The 15172-nt window shown below is 40.2% G+C and overlaps 1 protein-coding gene across 3 annotated transcripts in view; it reads right to left on the reverse strand.

The window, feature by feature from the left end:
* MRAP2 (melanocortin 2 receptor accessory protein 2) overlaps window positions 1-14630 on the reverse strand; it is a 41579-nt gene extending 26949 nt beyond the window's left edge. The window contains exon 1 of one of the 3 annotated variants that reach the window (XM_050314454.1): window positions 14537-14630. Coding sequence is in view for 1 of the 3 variants with exons in the window: in XM_050314450.1 (XP_050170407.1) it covers window positions 14537-14582 (46 nt within the window). In the remaining 2 variants the exon portion in view is untranslated. Of the gene's footprint in view, window positions 1-10141; window positions 10205-14536 lie in introns of those variants that run through there. The other 2 variants (XM_050314450.1, XM_050314455.1) reach the window with 2 other exon arrangements.
* Between the last annotated feature and the right edge of the window lie 542 nt (window positions 14631-15172).

The raw sequence follows: 15172 nt of genomic DNA on the forward strand, positions 1-15172 counted from the left end.
CATGAGTCACAGGCATTATATCCTAGCTCATTCTACAGATTATGCTTCATTCCTACTTCCGCAAAATGATTTGCGGGGACTGCCAAGCCTAGCATCAGTAAGTAACAAAACAGAAATGTACTCCATGTCACTGAGATTTGCAAAGCTGCAGCTTTGCATGTAGTTCAAGGCATTATTAGAAAGTCACATTCACCCTCTGTAACTGGTAAGACATGTCAACTGGTGAAAATCATGAGTATATCTAACTGCCCAAAACAAGAGCTCTTCCAGCTTATGCTTACTTTATTTTGCAGTCTGAGTTTTGCTTTTACTGCTTGGATTCTGCTGTGCTGCATCAAAGAGCACTTCTGCAGTGGAAGACAAAGCAGTTTTGTCTCCGGGGGTGGGACCCTCTTTAAAGGGAAAGAGGGACTCCAAGTTCAGTTCTGCCTTCAGACGTAAGGCTTACAAGTGCTCACAGACACTTGAACTGAAATTCAACTGTCCCTGAAGTTGCCTGTGTGGAACTGGCTGCTGTGAGGCTGGAGGAAAGGGAATCTTTCACTGTAAGTATCCCGAGTCTTCCTGTCAAGGGCTGCTCTCTCTGCAGTTCTTCTGTTCTCTTTTCACAGATTCATGTTTTTCCCTAGGCAAGGATGATCTACCAAGCATATTAATATTGGTATGCCTTGCAGGTATTGACACAGAAGTTTAGGTTATCATAGGCTTTACTTGACCTACTACCTTACTCAGTCGGTCTTCTCCCTCTGGTAGCTCAAGGTGGGTCTGGGAGCGGTGCATTTTCTCCTCCAGGGGATAAATGGGCATGTGCTCAGACAGGTGAAGGCCACAAAGGCGGAACATTAAAATAATTCCTCATTCCCTTAGACATGAGAGAGGTGATAATGAGATATTCATTCTCTGGTCTTAGGGACCTTGGAGCAGTTTGTGAATCTTCATTCTATCCTAGAATTTGTAATATTTTCCTTCCTGCTTGCTCCTCCTTAGTAGAGGAGGATAACTACAGCAGGTATCGCTCTCTGCCAGAAGTGTGTTCGCCCACAGAAGATTCACAATCACACATTCACTACTGAAGAGAGGACCTTGATCAACCAGGGCTGCACCTCTCGAGAAACACAGTCATCGAACTACTGTGCAACTCACCATAAAAAATTATTACACTACTTTCTGTGTTGCATTTTTTGCTGTGAGTCACAATGTCTCTTATTAGATAAACCAAGAGAAAACAATATAGTTAGACAGCAAACTAATCTGCACACAGTCCTTCTTCAGGTCTGAAGGAGAAGCTACATCCTCAAAGCCAAATACAATTTGAATGAGATTTTAACTTGATATATGTTAATCTATTAAGTAGTTTGAAAGGCAGAAGTGGATTCTGGAAAGACTGTAAGGTTGGTAGCTCCAAAAAAAGCTGCTTACTATGCCAGAGAGAGGCCACACGCTGTTTTATCTCTGCACAATGAGACTCAAAGTGCTTCAGAGGTCTCCACTCAGCAGGTGGAGAGCATGGAGACCAAGGATGATCAATACAGGAATCTCACTGGCCAGCACAAGAACAGGAGGTCAGAAGTTTTTGCCAGCAACTAAGTGAGGCATATTCATTCCTACTCTTTTGGATGAGGCTGACCCCATCACAGAGGGCTTGCTAGTAAATAGAAAAGGCTGAACTTGCTAACCTGCAGGTCTTTCTTCCATGAGGGTCTTGCACTTGCAGCATTGAACAGTTCAAAGATAATTTCACAGTATGAAAAAGTATTTCTCTACAGCACTGAAGACCTTGATAGGCAGCATGCAGCCTTACTTCAGTGAAAGTCTCTTGTGTCAGAGGCTGTAGGTGTATGGAATTTATAAGTCTGTACTCAATATGGAGTTTTTTCTATCTGTCCAAAATCTTTCTTTGGTAGGGAAAAAACGCCTCTTTTAAGCTCACTTTAGTAAATTCAGTCCATGTCTCTGCCAGGCCTAATACAAGCCATACTGTTTCAAAGTCAGCACTGTTCCTGAGATCCCCATTGGCAACTTGTTCTCAAATGGAACTTAGTAGGACAGAAGAGAGAAGGACAGAGGTGGGTGCTACCAGGCTCAAGCACCAGCCCTCTGTGTACTCTGGACAAACCCATGCATGACCATTCTGAAGAAAGAGTAAAACAAAACCCATTGCTACAACAACGTGCTATAATTAAGCATATGGTTAGAAAACTAAGCTAAAATGAGAACATCAAGTGTGTTTAAACCATCAAATATGAAAAAGCCCTTCAGTAACAATAGGACTGATATGCTAGTTCTCTTGCTAGGCTGGTGTTTCAGAAGGGAGCAAACTTCAAACATCTCAGTAATATAAATAATAGCTTTATGGGATCATACCTCATAATGAAGCTAACTGGTCTTATCTGTATAGATCAAAACAAAATAAGAGTTCAGTATTCAAAAAGAACATAACAGTCATAAATTGTCATCAGCTTGATATGGATATAACCGTGAAACAATTCCCAGTACTGTTTTTATGCTCAGTGTGGGTGGAAGTGATGTGCCTGAAGTCTCCTCATGAGGGACACAATTAATGCTTCTCTACAGCAAGAGCTGATTATCAACTTCTTGTCACTTTTGCTTATCTTCAAGAAGAATACTTTTGGATTACATGTGAGGGAAAGAAAATAAAACTGATAATATCCCTACCTCTTTCTTGTAACTCAAGTTTCTGGTAAGTAAATTATCATATTTTAAGTCCATTATGATAATGCAAAGGGAATTATGTCCTCTGAGCTTGTAGGGTCAACAGTCCTTATATCTAATTTAGAAGTTTTTTTACAATGAGAGCGGTAAAACCCTGTCAACTTTCCAAGTCAGGTTGGACAGAGCTCTGAGTAACCTGATCTAGTTGAAGATGTCCCTCCTCACTGCAGGGGGATTGGACTAGACAGTATTTAAAGATCACTTCCAATCCAAACTGTTCTATGTTTCTAACATTGGAAAAATAATAAAAAAAAAAAAGTTTGAAATACAAGAAAGCTAAGGAACTCCAAATGAAGTGGAAGAACTTCAGTTCTTCATTTCCTTCTTTTTTTTTTTTAACATACACCTTGGCAGTGGCTCCAGATATTGAAGTTTCATTGTAAGAAGTGTAGTACAATTCCATATAACAGGGGAGGCCCTGTCCTGAAGCACATAGTGGTTAAATGGGGGAGGGGGGATGTTACAGCAAGATGTCCAAAAGGGGATTTGAGAAGCCCAAAGCAGAAAAATATCATTATGTTTTTTGTCCAGGAAAGACATCCCAGATATCAGGACCAAGGGGAAATTAAAAAAATGCACTAGAAAGCCTGTTCCCAGCTCTTACCTTATGACTATGATTAAATCCTCCATCATTAGCAGTGAAAAAGTAAACTCTGGTGAATTGCCGATGGATGTTTCCTGTCACTGTTCTACGCTGGTTGGTTTCAAATATTTCTGTGACTTTCCAGGAGGGAAAAAAAAGCCAACAAGCAAAACAAGACAAATACAGGAATAAAACATAATTAAATTTCATTTTCTTGTCATCTTTACAGAAGAAAAAAGGGTGTAAAAGCAAGGCATGTAGGGAGAGCATAAGGCTGGAGATACCAATACAACCCCATGGTTAAAAATACCCGTCCCAGATTTTTGGGGCAGACAGGCCATCCTTTCTGTTATCTAGATGATGACACACAAAACTGCAAGCCAAGCCTGATGGCTCAGGAAGCCTGTCTACCTCAAACCTTAGATCACTAACCTTTACGCTCCAAGTCTGAAGCATAGCCTCAAGCTCACTTTAGAGTCTCTTTGGACAGTGAAAGCTTTGTTTAGCCAGTCAAATGCCCACTAGAAATTTCACTGCCAATATGTTGTGGGTTAGCCCTGATAGGCAGCTGAGTCCTACAGATCCACTCACTGATTCTCCCAGTGGGACTGGGGAGAGAATGGAAAAGGTATAAGTGAGAAAACCCATGGGATGACATAAAGGCAGTGTAATGGGAAAAGTAAAAGTTGCCAACACAAGTGAGGCAAAATAAAAAATTCATTCTGTACTTCCATGGGCAGGCAGATATTCCACCATACCTAGGCAAGCAGGACTCCATTACACGTAGAGGTTACTTGGAAAGACAAACATCTTTACTCTGAACATTCCCCCTTCTTCCTTCTTCCTCCAGCTTTATATGCTGAGCATGATGCCATATGCCTAGGAATGTCCCTTTGTTCAGTTGGGGTCAGCTGTCCCGGCTGTGTCCCCTCCCATCTTTGTGTGCACCCCCAGCCTCCTTGCTGGCGGGGCAGGGTGAGAAGCAGAAGAGAGACCTTGATGCTGCATAAGTACTGCTCAGCAGGAACAGTCACAAATTCAAATCATAGAGTATGAGCTGCTATGAAGAAAATTAACTGTCCCAGCCAAAAGCAGTATGCATGGGGGGAAGACTAGGTGGGTTAAATTCACGTCCACGTGCTTTTTGCATGGAAAAAGGTATTCCATCTGCTCCCTAAGTCAACCAGAAGTTATTTGGCCATGATAGAATGATCAGTGAACATGAGCTAGTATCTCTTAGGAACTACATAGATATAGCGTAAAGTGAGCAGTTCACACACAGTCTGCAGAATAACATATCTTTCAGTAAGAAGGTACAGATGAAGTTCCATGTGTTGGATTGCAATAGCAGACTTTTCACAGTTCTGAAGATGCCTCCAGACAATGTCTGTATTTGGCAAGGGTTCAGACAGTTACAGACTCCACTAAAATGCTCTTGCAACAAGAACTGATTTGAACTTACTCCTATACTCCTTCCTTGCATCTTTTGAGATACATGCATATTTTTGTGAACAGTCTTTTCAGACCTTGCATTTGATATCATAAAAGAAACAAATGTGGCAGCTGAACTAATCATGATACTACTAGCTAGTGGTGAAAATTCTGGGACTGATGGCACAAGGTCTGCTTCTTTGCTGAGATGCTGACTCAAAGGTTTCCAGAGTTCATGGATAACACTGGGAAGAATTTATGTCATGAAAACTGCTCATAAGTAAAACACTGGACAGTGGCCAAGAAAGATAGAGAAAAGATTGCTAAAGCTGGGAAATACGATGTGTACTAAGTATAACATACTTAGGAGAGTGAAAAGAGCTAGTGAGTCAGACAATAAACAAGTGATAAGTAGAGCCCTAAATTAATGCGATCAGGCAGTAAAAATCATAACAAATTTTGAAGAATAGTGAAAGGAAAATTCCAAGAGGCTGAAAATGAAATAAAGGTGCAGAGAAAGAGCAATGGATTAAACCTGACTTAATTTAAAAACAAAACCATGGGAAGAAAATTTATCATTTTAGTGGGAAAAAGAACAAAGAGCTTCTTCCTTCATTCAGCCTCAGCTTCAAAGCATGGGAGAAAATTACTTGTAGCCACAATGTACATGGTTATTTAAGCCTGACAGTAAGCTTTTCTGTGACAAGCTCTCACTGCCACAGCACTGGAGCAGATGTGTGCAGCCAGGGCACAGATTTGAAGGGTCTTGCCCAAGCAGTCCACTGGTAAACCAGGAACTGAAACCAGATGATGCCTGAAAAACTATGAGCCAAAACCAACTGGTACTTGAAACCATTCTTTCTTGCTCATGTGCCCACATTCTCATGCTTGTGTTTTTTTCAGAAGCTCTATGACTTTCACTGAAGACAGCTGCTTAGTGTATTCACTGGTTAGACCCACCCTTAAGAGCTGATTGGCTTTGGTGGCTTCAGAGACTTGCTGTGTACATGCTAATGATTACTATTCCATCCAATGCTATAGAGAAAATGTACTGTTAGGTCTGGAACGAGTTCCCTTTGGTAGATGAAAACTCTGCAGCCATGCTAGTGTGGCTCTGTGTTAGGAATGATGAGCCTTAGTAAGAGACATAGGTGACGAGTCATCTTCAGCGTCACGCAGACACAGTTTTGGGGATATACACTAGTGCTCTGTGTACTTTGCAGCTCAGCTGGTGCTAGCTGAAATACACTTAGTATGGTCACCAGACACAGTGATGGAGGGCTTGTAACTTGGGATCAACATTATTAGCTTCTTTTTTTATTCTTCTTGTTTCAATTCTTATATGGCATGGAATATCTCTTTGATTAGTTTGGGGCATCTGCCTGGCTGTGTCACCTCCCCACCCTCAGTCTATTCCCTGGCAGGGGGGGATATGAAGAGTGAGAAACCAAGAAGGCCTTGATGCTGTGCAGACACTGTTAAGCAATAGCTAAAACATCAGTGTGTTATCAACACTGATCACCAATCCAAACAAAGCATCATGTGAGCTGCTATAAAGAAAACAAATTACATTGCAGCCAGACTCTACGCACAGAAAGGAGAGGGAAAGATGGGACTCATTGCCTAAAGGAAATGTGTCTGCAATTAAGTAAAACATGCTCAGTAGGAGCACTTTCCCATCCTTCTCCTCCTGACTATAGGCAGTAGTGAGCTGAACACCCTACACTTGATTTCTGGGTGGTTATGGAATGTGAATCATGCCTCTCACCTTTCCGTTACCCCCACTACACGTAAAGGTAGAACACCTTTCTGTTCACTGATGCTTTTGTTTGAAGGCAGATCAACAATTGCAATTACTGAAAAAAAAAAAAAAACTCGAGGAGGGTTGTCCCAGTTTTGAGAATCTCATAATCAGAAGCTGAATGAAAAATTCAGATCACACACCATGTGATAGCAAGTAAATTACATTGCTATGATACTCATGAGAAAGAGTTTAAGTTCAAATCTTACCCTCACAGCAGAGGACAGTAATATTAGGTTTGCTTCTAAATGAGCCCTTTTTATTTTCTCCTCGGCTGTTAGGGATATGATAACACTTAAAAAGGAACAGGATGTGTTTTACAGCTTAAAATTTTCCCAGCCCAAGTTTGGGCTTTTCATCTATTAAATCATACAAAGATTTTCTACCCAATTTAAAAGCAAATAGCATTTGTCCACTTGTCTGCTTGCTGAATATGATGATTTATCAACCAAGTTAATGGACAGTGTCTCGGTACTGCCTAACGTGTAAGGAATGTCAGATTTTTAAGTATTAGCTGTCAGAAATAACTACAGGATACAACTCAATAAAAAAGTCTTGGTGGAGGGAGCAGAACTAGATGATCTTTTAAGGTTCCTTTCAACCAAAACCATTCCATGATTCTGTGTCAAAACCAGCTGATAAAAAAGTGCGTCCCGGCACATTTTCACTTGTTCAGCCTTTTCTTGCATACAACCCATCTCCTGTCCAGATTGGTCAGTTCTGTAATTACCCTTTTTACTCTGGAGAAGATTGTTAAAATTACAGAAGGGGAAGGGAACATGGAAATCAGCAGCAATAGCCGTAAGACCCAGAAAAACTGTGATGGTTGAAAAACTACAGCAAGCTAAAGTTCACCTTGTCATTGAAGGCTCAATGGGGAAGAGACTTAAGGAACAGTTAGCTCCAAGTTGGCAAGATTCAATGAAGACACTATCAGTAGTCCACACTACAGGACAATGATCAATTTGGAAAAAATACCTTATTTTCAAAGAGGACAGAAAAAGATAGCTGAAAGGAAACTTCTCGATGATATCACTCTTCAGTGTCAACCTACCAGAGTCTGGTTTAAAAGAGTATTATGCTGCATAGCAGATAAAACAACTATTTAAACATCAAGTTAGTGTTTCTTTAACAGAACTAATGGCAACACCAGCCAAGTAATTTGTTTCACCAGATATTTCAGAAACTGACTTGAAAAGACAGGATAGCTCCTTTGTGTCAGTGATAACTCTTCAATGGCATGTTGTAGAAGCGAAGAGCAGAGTAAACAGGATCTTGACATATTTGCTTTCTTATGTAAAATACCTTACCAAGAGACACATAGACTAATTGGAATAAATATAAAAGACAGCTTTCCAGGAGATGTATTTGCAAGGCAAAATAAAGATGATTTGACCTAGCCCCTTGCAGAGACCAGAGGCCAACGACCCTGGTTAGGTTGTGTCTTGTGGTCGTGTCCTGGAAGGCAGGACACACAAGATGTTCACCTCAGACTTCCAGGCCCTTTGAACAGATCAGAATTTCTTGATAGTGGCAAAAAAAAAAAAAAAAAAAAAAAAATTTAAAAAAAAAAACTGAAAAACCACAACTTTAAAAAAAATCCATGAGTAGATTTGAAGGGAAGATGGGGACATATTCCATACAGAAATCTTCCATCTGTCAGCCCAAACAATTCTTACTGGCAGCTATGGCCCTAGGCCGCTGATGATCCAGAATATGGTTTACTCTCATCTCTCAGAGCACTGGAAGAGACTCTGCTTTAGAAGACAATGTGCACAGGGACTGTTTTCTGCAGATAGTGCATGTACATTTGGATCCTCACATTTACCTAAAACCAAAGCTGAAACGAAGGTCCCACACCCATGTCTCCCCAGGGTTCACACAGACAAGCCTTGCAACTCATCCTTGGGATGAGTAAAGTAACTTACCACCAAAAAAATGGATTTCTTTGAAGAAGTTTGCTATTCCTAAACAATGGGAATGCTTTTAGTAACTAGTTTCTTTTCTTCCATGGGATAAAGGACTTGAATTATGCAATTCTGATGGTGCCTGTGGTACTTATACCTCTGCAATACAGGATAGATTATTTTCACAGACAAGACAGTTTTTATTAAAAAACCAGTTTCAGGATAAAGTGTTTGCTGCCCTTCACCTCCACCAACACATGAAATTATCTCAAGCTAGTAATAAGACAGTGGGCCCTGAATGTGGTTCTCCACATCTAAGCTGGACAGTCTCAGAGCAGAAGCCACAGTTGGACAATTTTAAGGTCACTACTGCCCAATAGCCCAGTGGCCAGGACTGCTATGAGAAGTAGGGCATGCTAATCTGTTCCTCCACAATGAGAAGGGACTGAAAGTCTCCTGCATTTATGGATGCTGCCCTGCTCAATAGTGGCTAATAGGTTATCCCAAAGGATAAGTGTTTTTCAAACTAAACAGTTTCACAAGAATTAGGACAGACACTATCACAGGGTCAGCCAACATAAAACTGTTTTCAGCACTTTGCAATGCACAAATCTATGCTGGAAAGAAGAGTTCACTCACTAAACCTTATTACCAGGAGAATCTTTTAGTTCCAAAGGAATGGATGACTAGAGGACATAGAAATAGGCTAAGCCAGTTGTACCCTGCATGCTTTTACATTCTTGGCATCCTGGCAAAGCTCCTCAGCAATTGCTGGGCATGTTTCTGCCACCAGTTTAAGGGATGGCCAGCAGTTTTCCGTTTTGTGAGGAACAAGTAGCCAATTTGATGAGAGAAATATGAGAAGACTCAAGCATCTTCATTAAACCAAGTTCTCAGTATAGTTGAGTATATTTAAATCTGACATAAGAGTAGAAGGTCAGGGCTGAGAATGAAAGAGGAATGTCCTGCTGATGTTATGGCCTCACAAAGGACCAGTAAATTCAGAAAAACGCCATCAGAGTGGGAATGAGCCCTGCTTCCTAGACTTGACATTCACTGAACTGAATGTGCATAGAGCCCCAGCCTAAACAACAAGGGGTCTTTCTGCAGTTGCAGGATCAGTCATCTCCAATGTATAACGGAAAGGAAGTAACCCCTGTGCCTGAGTGATGTATTTATCCTGCTCACCTCTCAAGCATCACGCATTAAGAGATACTCCCAGATAACCCCACTTCTCTAGGTCTTGACCTGTCAGTTACTTTTTCAAGTGTTCAGGGTTGTGTGAGCATCCCAATATACAATTCACAAGCATTGTTGCCATGCTTAGAATTAGATTAATAGCTTTACCAAAAAAATATTCCACTGCATTAAAAAATTTATATAATCATTATTTCTTGAGTAAATATTTTAAAAATTTATATAATCATCTTTTACTGGGTAAAACTTCACAGTCTTTGGGTTTCACTGTACATAGCCTAAAAGGATATAAATTCTGAATTTGCCTCATACTCTTCTGAGTACATAAAATTTATTTGCAAACACTGTGGTACCAGTCTATTTGAAAGGGGAAATAAAAGTAAACATGCTTTCACTTAGGAAGCCGCCTCGACTGCCAAAAGCCACTGCATGCTATTAGCAATACAACTGTGTGTCGAATATAGAAAAAACCTGTAGGATTTTACCCACCTGAGACATACTCTGGTCTTGTTATTGTCCTGTTTTATTAAGCATGACACTGTTCTGTTGGCTTTATTCCCAGGAAGTGGAATCTGAACTGTGTGTTGTTGCAAACCACCCATGGCAGGGTCCAATAGTCCAGCTATTTTCTCTCTCAGGCTCAGAAACACTTTCATTACTATGGTAACTATCCAGTTGTTGCAGGATTAGGGTACCAAATCACTTCAGGTAATTATTTTTTAATTCCTCAAATCCAAGGGAACTCCTGCTTATTCAGCTATGTCTACATATGTTTTGGGGAGCATAGATATTCACTGATGACTTGAACCTCTACATAGCCATGCCTGTAAATTAAAAAAGCACCCCTGCAACTGGCAAGATGCCCACACCCTATGCTGTCAAAGGGATTTCTGCTATATGCACAGAGGAAAGACTGCATGCATTTTCCAGGTTCATGGCATAAGCTGGTTTTCAGGGCTGGACTACAGAAACTAATACAGAGAATCAAAGCCAGGTACCTCAAAGAAAAAAGGCTCTGATGCGTTCAGCTTGCATGTCAGATCAGGACACTTCACTGCCTTGTTCTAATACATTGTCTGGCTTTTTAATAGATTAAACTGTTCTAGCAAAATCTAAGCTATCCATCAGTCTTAGTTTGTGGTATTTGGTATAACAACTGTAGTTCAGTGACACCAAAAAAACCAGCCACTATGACGCAGCACAGACAAAACCAGGAGCATTAAATCTGCTCCATGATTTTGCTGGAGGACATGTTGGGATATCAAAGTAGAGTTCACTCTAAGTTCTCTCAGTGGTAGCTGATGGGCTGAGGAAGCTGAAAATGGTGTCTTTAGTACTAGTAGTCAACAAAAGGTTAATAATTGATGAAAACATATTTCAGGTGGTTATTTTTAATCATCCTCAGCCTGCAGTATAAAAATTTAATTAACTTTTCTGCTACCTTGAAGAATATACAAAACTAGAATTTCTAGTTGAAAATACAAGCAGTTATGCACAAGGTTCATGGGTTTTCTTGATTTCTGGCAAAGGATAAAAAAGGAAAGGAGCCACACTCAATTTTTCTTTACAGTCACTTTGAAGTAGTCATAGTAATAATAATCAGGAAGAGACTATATAAAAGTTTGGCCTGTAGTTACAAGCCTTATTGCCATATCTTTATTAGTTATGAATGTTTAAGAAATTATTTTCCAAAGTAATTATTTGCTGGTCTGGGAGAAGCTCTTTAGTAGCTATAGATACACTGAGACATTTTATTACTAAATTATTCTTATTTTACTAAGAGAAGGACAGGGAATGCTACACAGATTTAAGTGCTCACCAAGGTAAGTTACACCTTCATTACAAGGCCTTATCAAAAGAGATTGGCAAATCTTTCCCTTACATAGGAAAGACACTGTGTTCTTATGTCCCCATCAAGTGCTAAAGAGATGTGTTTTTTTAATCTTCACAAGATGTGCTTTGCTGGGAGATGCTATTTCTTTGTCTTAGACAAACTGAAATAGGAAAAAAAAGGAGGGTACATCAGCTTTATGTCTGAAACAGAAAGAAGAGGCAGCTGAAATTCGTGATGGTTGATCTGAGTTTAATTTGATTCTGTTTATCAGTTTCTCAGCTTAAGGGGAAAGGAAAGAGCAGCATGGAGCAGAGGAGCATGCTGCCAAGGAGAATGGTGAGCACAGTGTTAGGCACAGAGGACAGAAACATACAGACAGGTCTGCTGTGGAGTACATAAGCTATGTTCATGCATATGAGGTGGTTTGAGCTCTTAAACTGGAGGGAGTAATGTAGAGAGACATTTTGAGACAACAGCACTGATGAGGCAACCTAAGCTAGAGATCAGTCTCACTGGACAAAGAGATGTATAAACAAATCTGAAAAACAATTCACCAAACGTCATATATAAGCAGAAACTGGTATGTTATCAATACAGAATTCCCTTCCTTGGCCTTGTTCTGCAGTTCTGCATAGTGCTGCTGTCCTACAAAGAGAGGAGAAGCAAGGTAAACAAATTTCTTCCAAAACTGGATTGATACAACTCATAAACCATGGTGCACTGCCCAGCCAGCCCAGTCTGCCTCCTCTCCTGCACAGCACATAAAACACTTTAAGCAACTCTTGCCTACCCTAACGGGACTCAGCCAGAGAAATCCTACTACTGAAATCCCCTAGATTTTGTTACTTAGTATTAGGTAAACGGTATAAAGTTTGCAAAAACATTTTGGCAGGGTCCATCTTTACCATATTCACAAAGTCCAAAGCTAGTAGAGTACCAGTCCTATAGTACCAGTATCCCTCACATTAAGTGCCTGAACAGAGACAAAGCAGCCTACACTGAGCTGAGTGGTTTCCAGGATGCAAGCTTGGGAGGGCTGGTCAAGTCCTTGGTTGTTTCTCAAGAAGAGGACATGGGAGTAATTCAGCATGTAAACTCTGAAGCTTTGCTGGTAGGTTTTCTAAAGTTTGTGAAAAAACAGCAGGGAAGATATCATTAAAATTGTTTCACTGGTTTCAATGTATGCAGAGGAATCTCTGCATATTAGTACGACTTACCCAGGAAACTTGTTATTTAAGATTTCACTACTGAGTATTCTTTGCAGGAAAATAATTTCACAGGAATCTCTGCACCAAAAAAGAACATTGTTCATTTGACTAGTGCACCAAAATCCTGTTATTAAACTTATTCTTCCTGGGAGGAATGATGTAGAATCTTGAGGGGATAATAGATGGATTTAAGATGGTTACTTAAGCCCTTTTTGGACTTAAAACATGCCTGCCACAAAGAATCTGCTCTACTTTTATTCACGCATCTTGTTGAATGGCTAAGGGGAGGTGGCAGGTGAAAACTACCTTACGTAAAACTCTCAGTGAGTGTGATATTTAGGATATTCCACTGCTCCAAACAGTCTGAGCTATCAGAGGCACTGGATGCAATTTTCAACAGTGGTTCAGCCTGCTGTGGAGGCAGGAGAAGGTAGGAGTCTTCCTTAAGACACACATGACAATAACACATGCTCACACTGCTGGGCACTGAGGAGCTCAACTGCTCTTTCTGCCTCTAAGACTTAGTTTTCATGCCCCTGTATTTAGGTACCTACCTCCAGGTTCCTAATTTTTAGAAGTCTTCCTCCAAAAATTTAACACAGTTACATTGTATATACACTTCTTTCTTTTCCCTTACAGTAGGCTAAGAGCATTTAGATCTGAATGGATCATTCAAAACATAAAGGCTTTTTTTCATTTTATAGTGAACAGAAGCCACTAGATTATTACCTTCCTGGACATAATTTCTTTTCATCACCCAAACAGCCTACATTTAGAGCTGTCACTCACATCTCATGTATTGCCATTTTGGAGCATTCATCAAAACAGAACCTCCCTGGAACACTTTTCTTGCAATGATCACCACTCAGGGTGTAGTTTTCACAACTTTAACTGAAACAGACAACCCTTCTCTAAAATGGTTTGTCTCCTCTTCATCTCTTTTGGAGCTGATGTTCAAAGTTTGTGTTCTGCACTCACCTTTGTTTGATCAAGAGGGACACGGTTCAGAGCAGAGATCAACAAGGTCTGAAGGGGAAGCAAGATGACCCCCTTCTACCCATCCTGATCTGGTCAATTGGTTTAGCAACCATTCTTCCTCTTTTTTGGGAATGAGCCAGACACCACTTCTGACTTAGTGAGGAGAAAGATCATATCATACTGTGCTTTAACTAACACACCTGTCTTTAAATATACATCGGTAAAAGTTTCTCTTGCATGACCAACAGTTTAGTCAATTCAAGCAGCATGAAGTTAGTTATCCCTCTATCACATTATCTCAAGTCCCTTTCCCACACCCCATTTTCTGCCATGTGAATATATACGTATCTTTTTATCTTCTGTGATTCAAACTTCGTTTTACTTGCTTTTAAATCCACAATGACTAGATCTTCCTTGTCTCTTCTCAATGCATTTGAAATGCATTCCTTATTTCAAATAGGAGAAAATATTTCCAACAGGACCCTGTTTTCTGTCTCCAGACGCAAATATAGATAGGATTGCCAGCCGGTACATTTCAATTAGAAACATTTGCAAGTTGGTGACAAAAACCAGACATTCCTCTTTGACCTCTACAAGCTCAATCGTCAATAACAGAATCTGTATATCCCCTGGGAAGCTACACAACGCACAAGGCAAGTGCATTTCTTGTGGTTAAATGCAGAATGATATGCAAGCTGGGAGGGAAATTCTGCTGTTTTAAAGGCTTAAGGCCATCATTTGCATCCTAGAGTGCTCTCCACTCCCTTCTGGGCCATTCAGCACCAGCTCCTGGCAGATGCCAGATGCTCAGACTTAGCAGTCAGCACAGACTCAACATTTTCTACACCTACCAGAATTTCTTACCTGTGTTGCCACAGCAACTCAGCATGTCCAGTTTGTGTGAAGACATTAGTCTGTTTCCATAGGAACTAAGCACCCAGACCTGCCCTGAAACTTCAGCTGGCAAAACATGAAATTTGTCCAATAACAGGAGAATCAAAGAATGAAAGGCAGGTAGTTAACTAAGAGAATCTGTGTTGCATACGCATGTGACTGTATGGCAAAACAGCCAGGGAATATTTACTCTGGCTCATGACTGAGTAAATTTGGACTCTGACTGGAGTGTTAAGCCACTGATCACAGACTCCAAGACAGCTCTGCAAAAATATAAATTGAGGTTTTTTTCTCTCAGTGATTGGCAACTTTAATATTTATATCTTCTCAAGAAGTTGAAAGGGCAGGGATACAGAGAATTTGGGGTTTTTTTCAATCCAAATTTCTTCAGACTGACCTAGAAAATGACATAACCCCTCCTACAAGTAGATTTAAATATCTGTAGAAAGGAATAAAATGAAGCAGGATTATTCTTGCTGATGACTGTGTGATAACAGTTATTTTAACAAGACCACTTAAAGTAATATCAGGAACATCATAACACTATTAATCCTTTAGGAGGGCATATACATGTAATAAAAATAAACATGTAATAAAAATAAAAAT

Source organism: Myiozetetes cayanensis, unplaced genomic scaffold (assembly GCF_022539395.1).
Source record: "Myiozetetes cayanensis isolate MyiCay16 unplaced genomic scaffold, myiCay2020 scf2-11, whole genome shotgun sequence".
Taxonomy (NCBI): domain Eukaryota; kingdom Metazoa; phylum Chordata; class Aves; order Passeriformes; family Tyrannidae; genus Myiozetetes; species Myiozetetes cayanensis.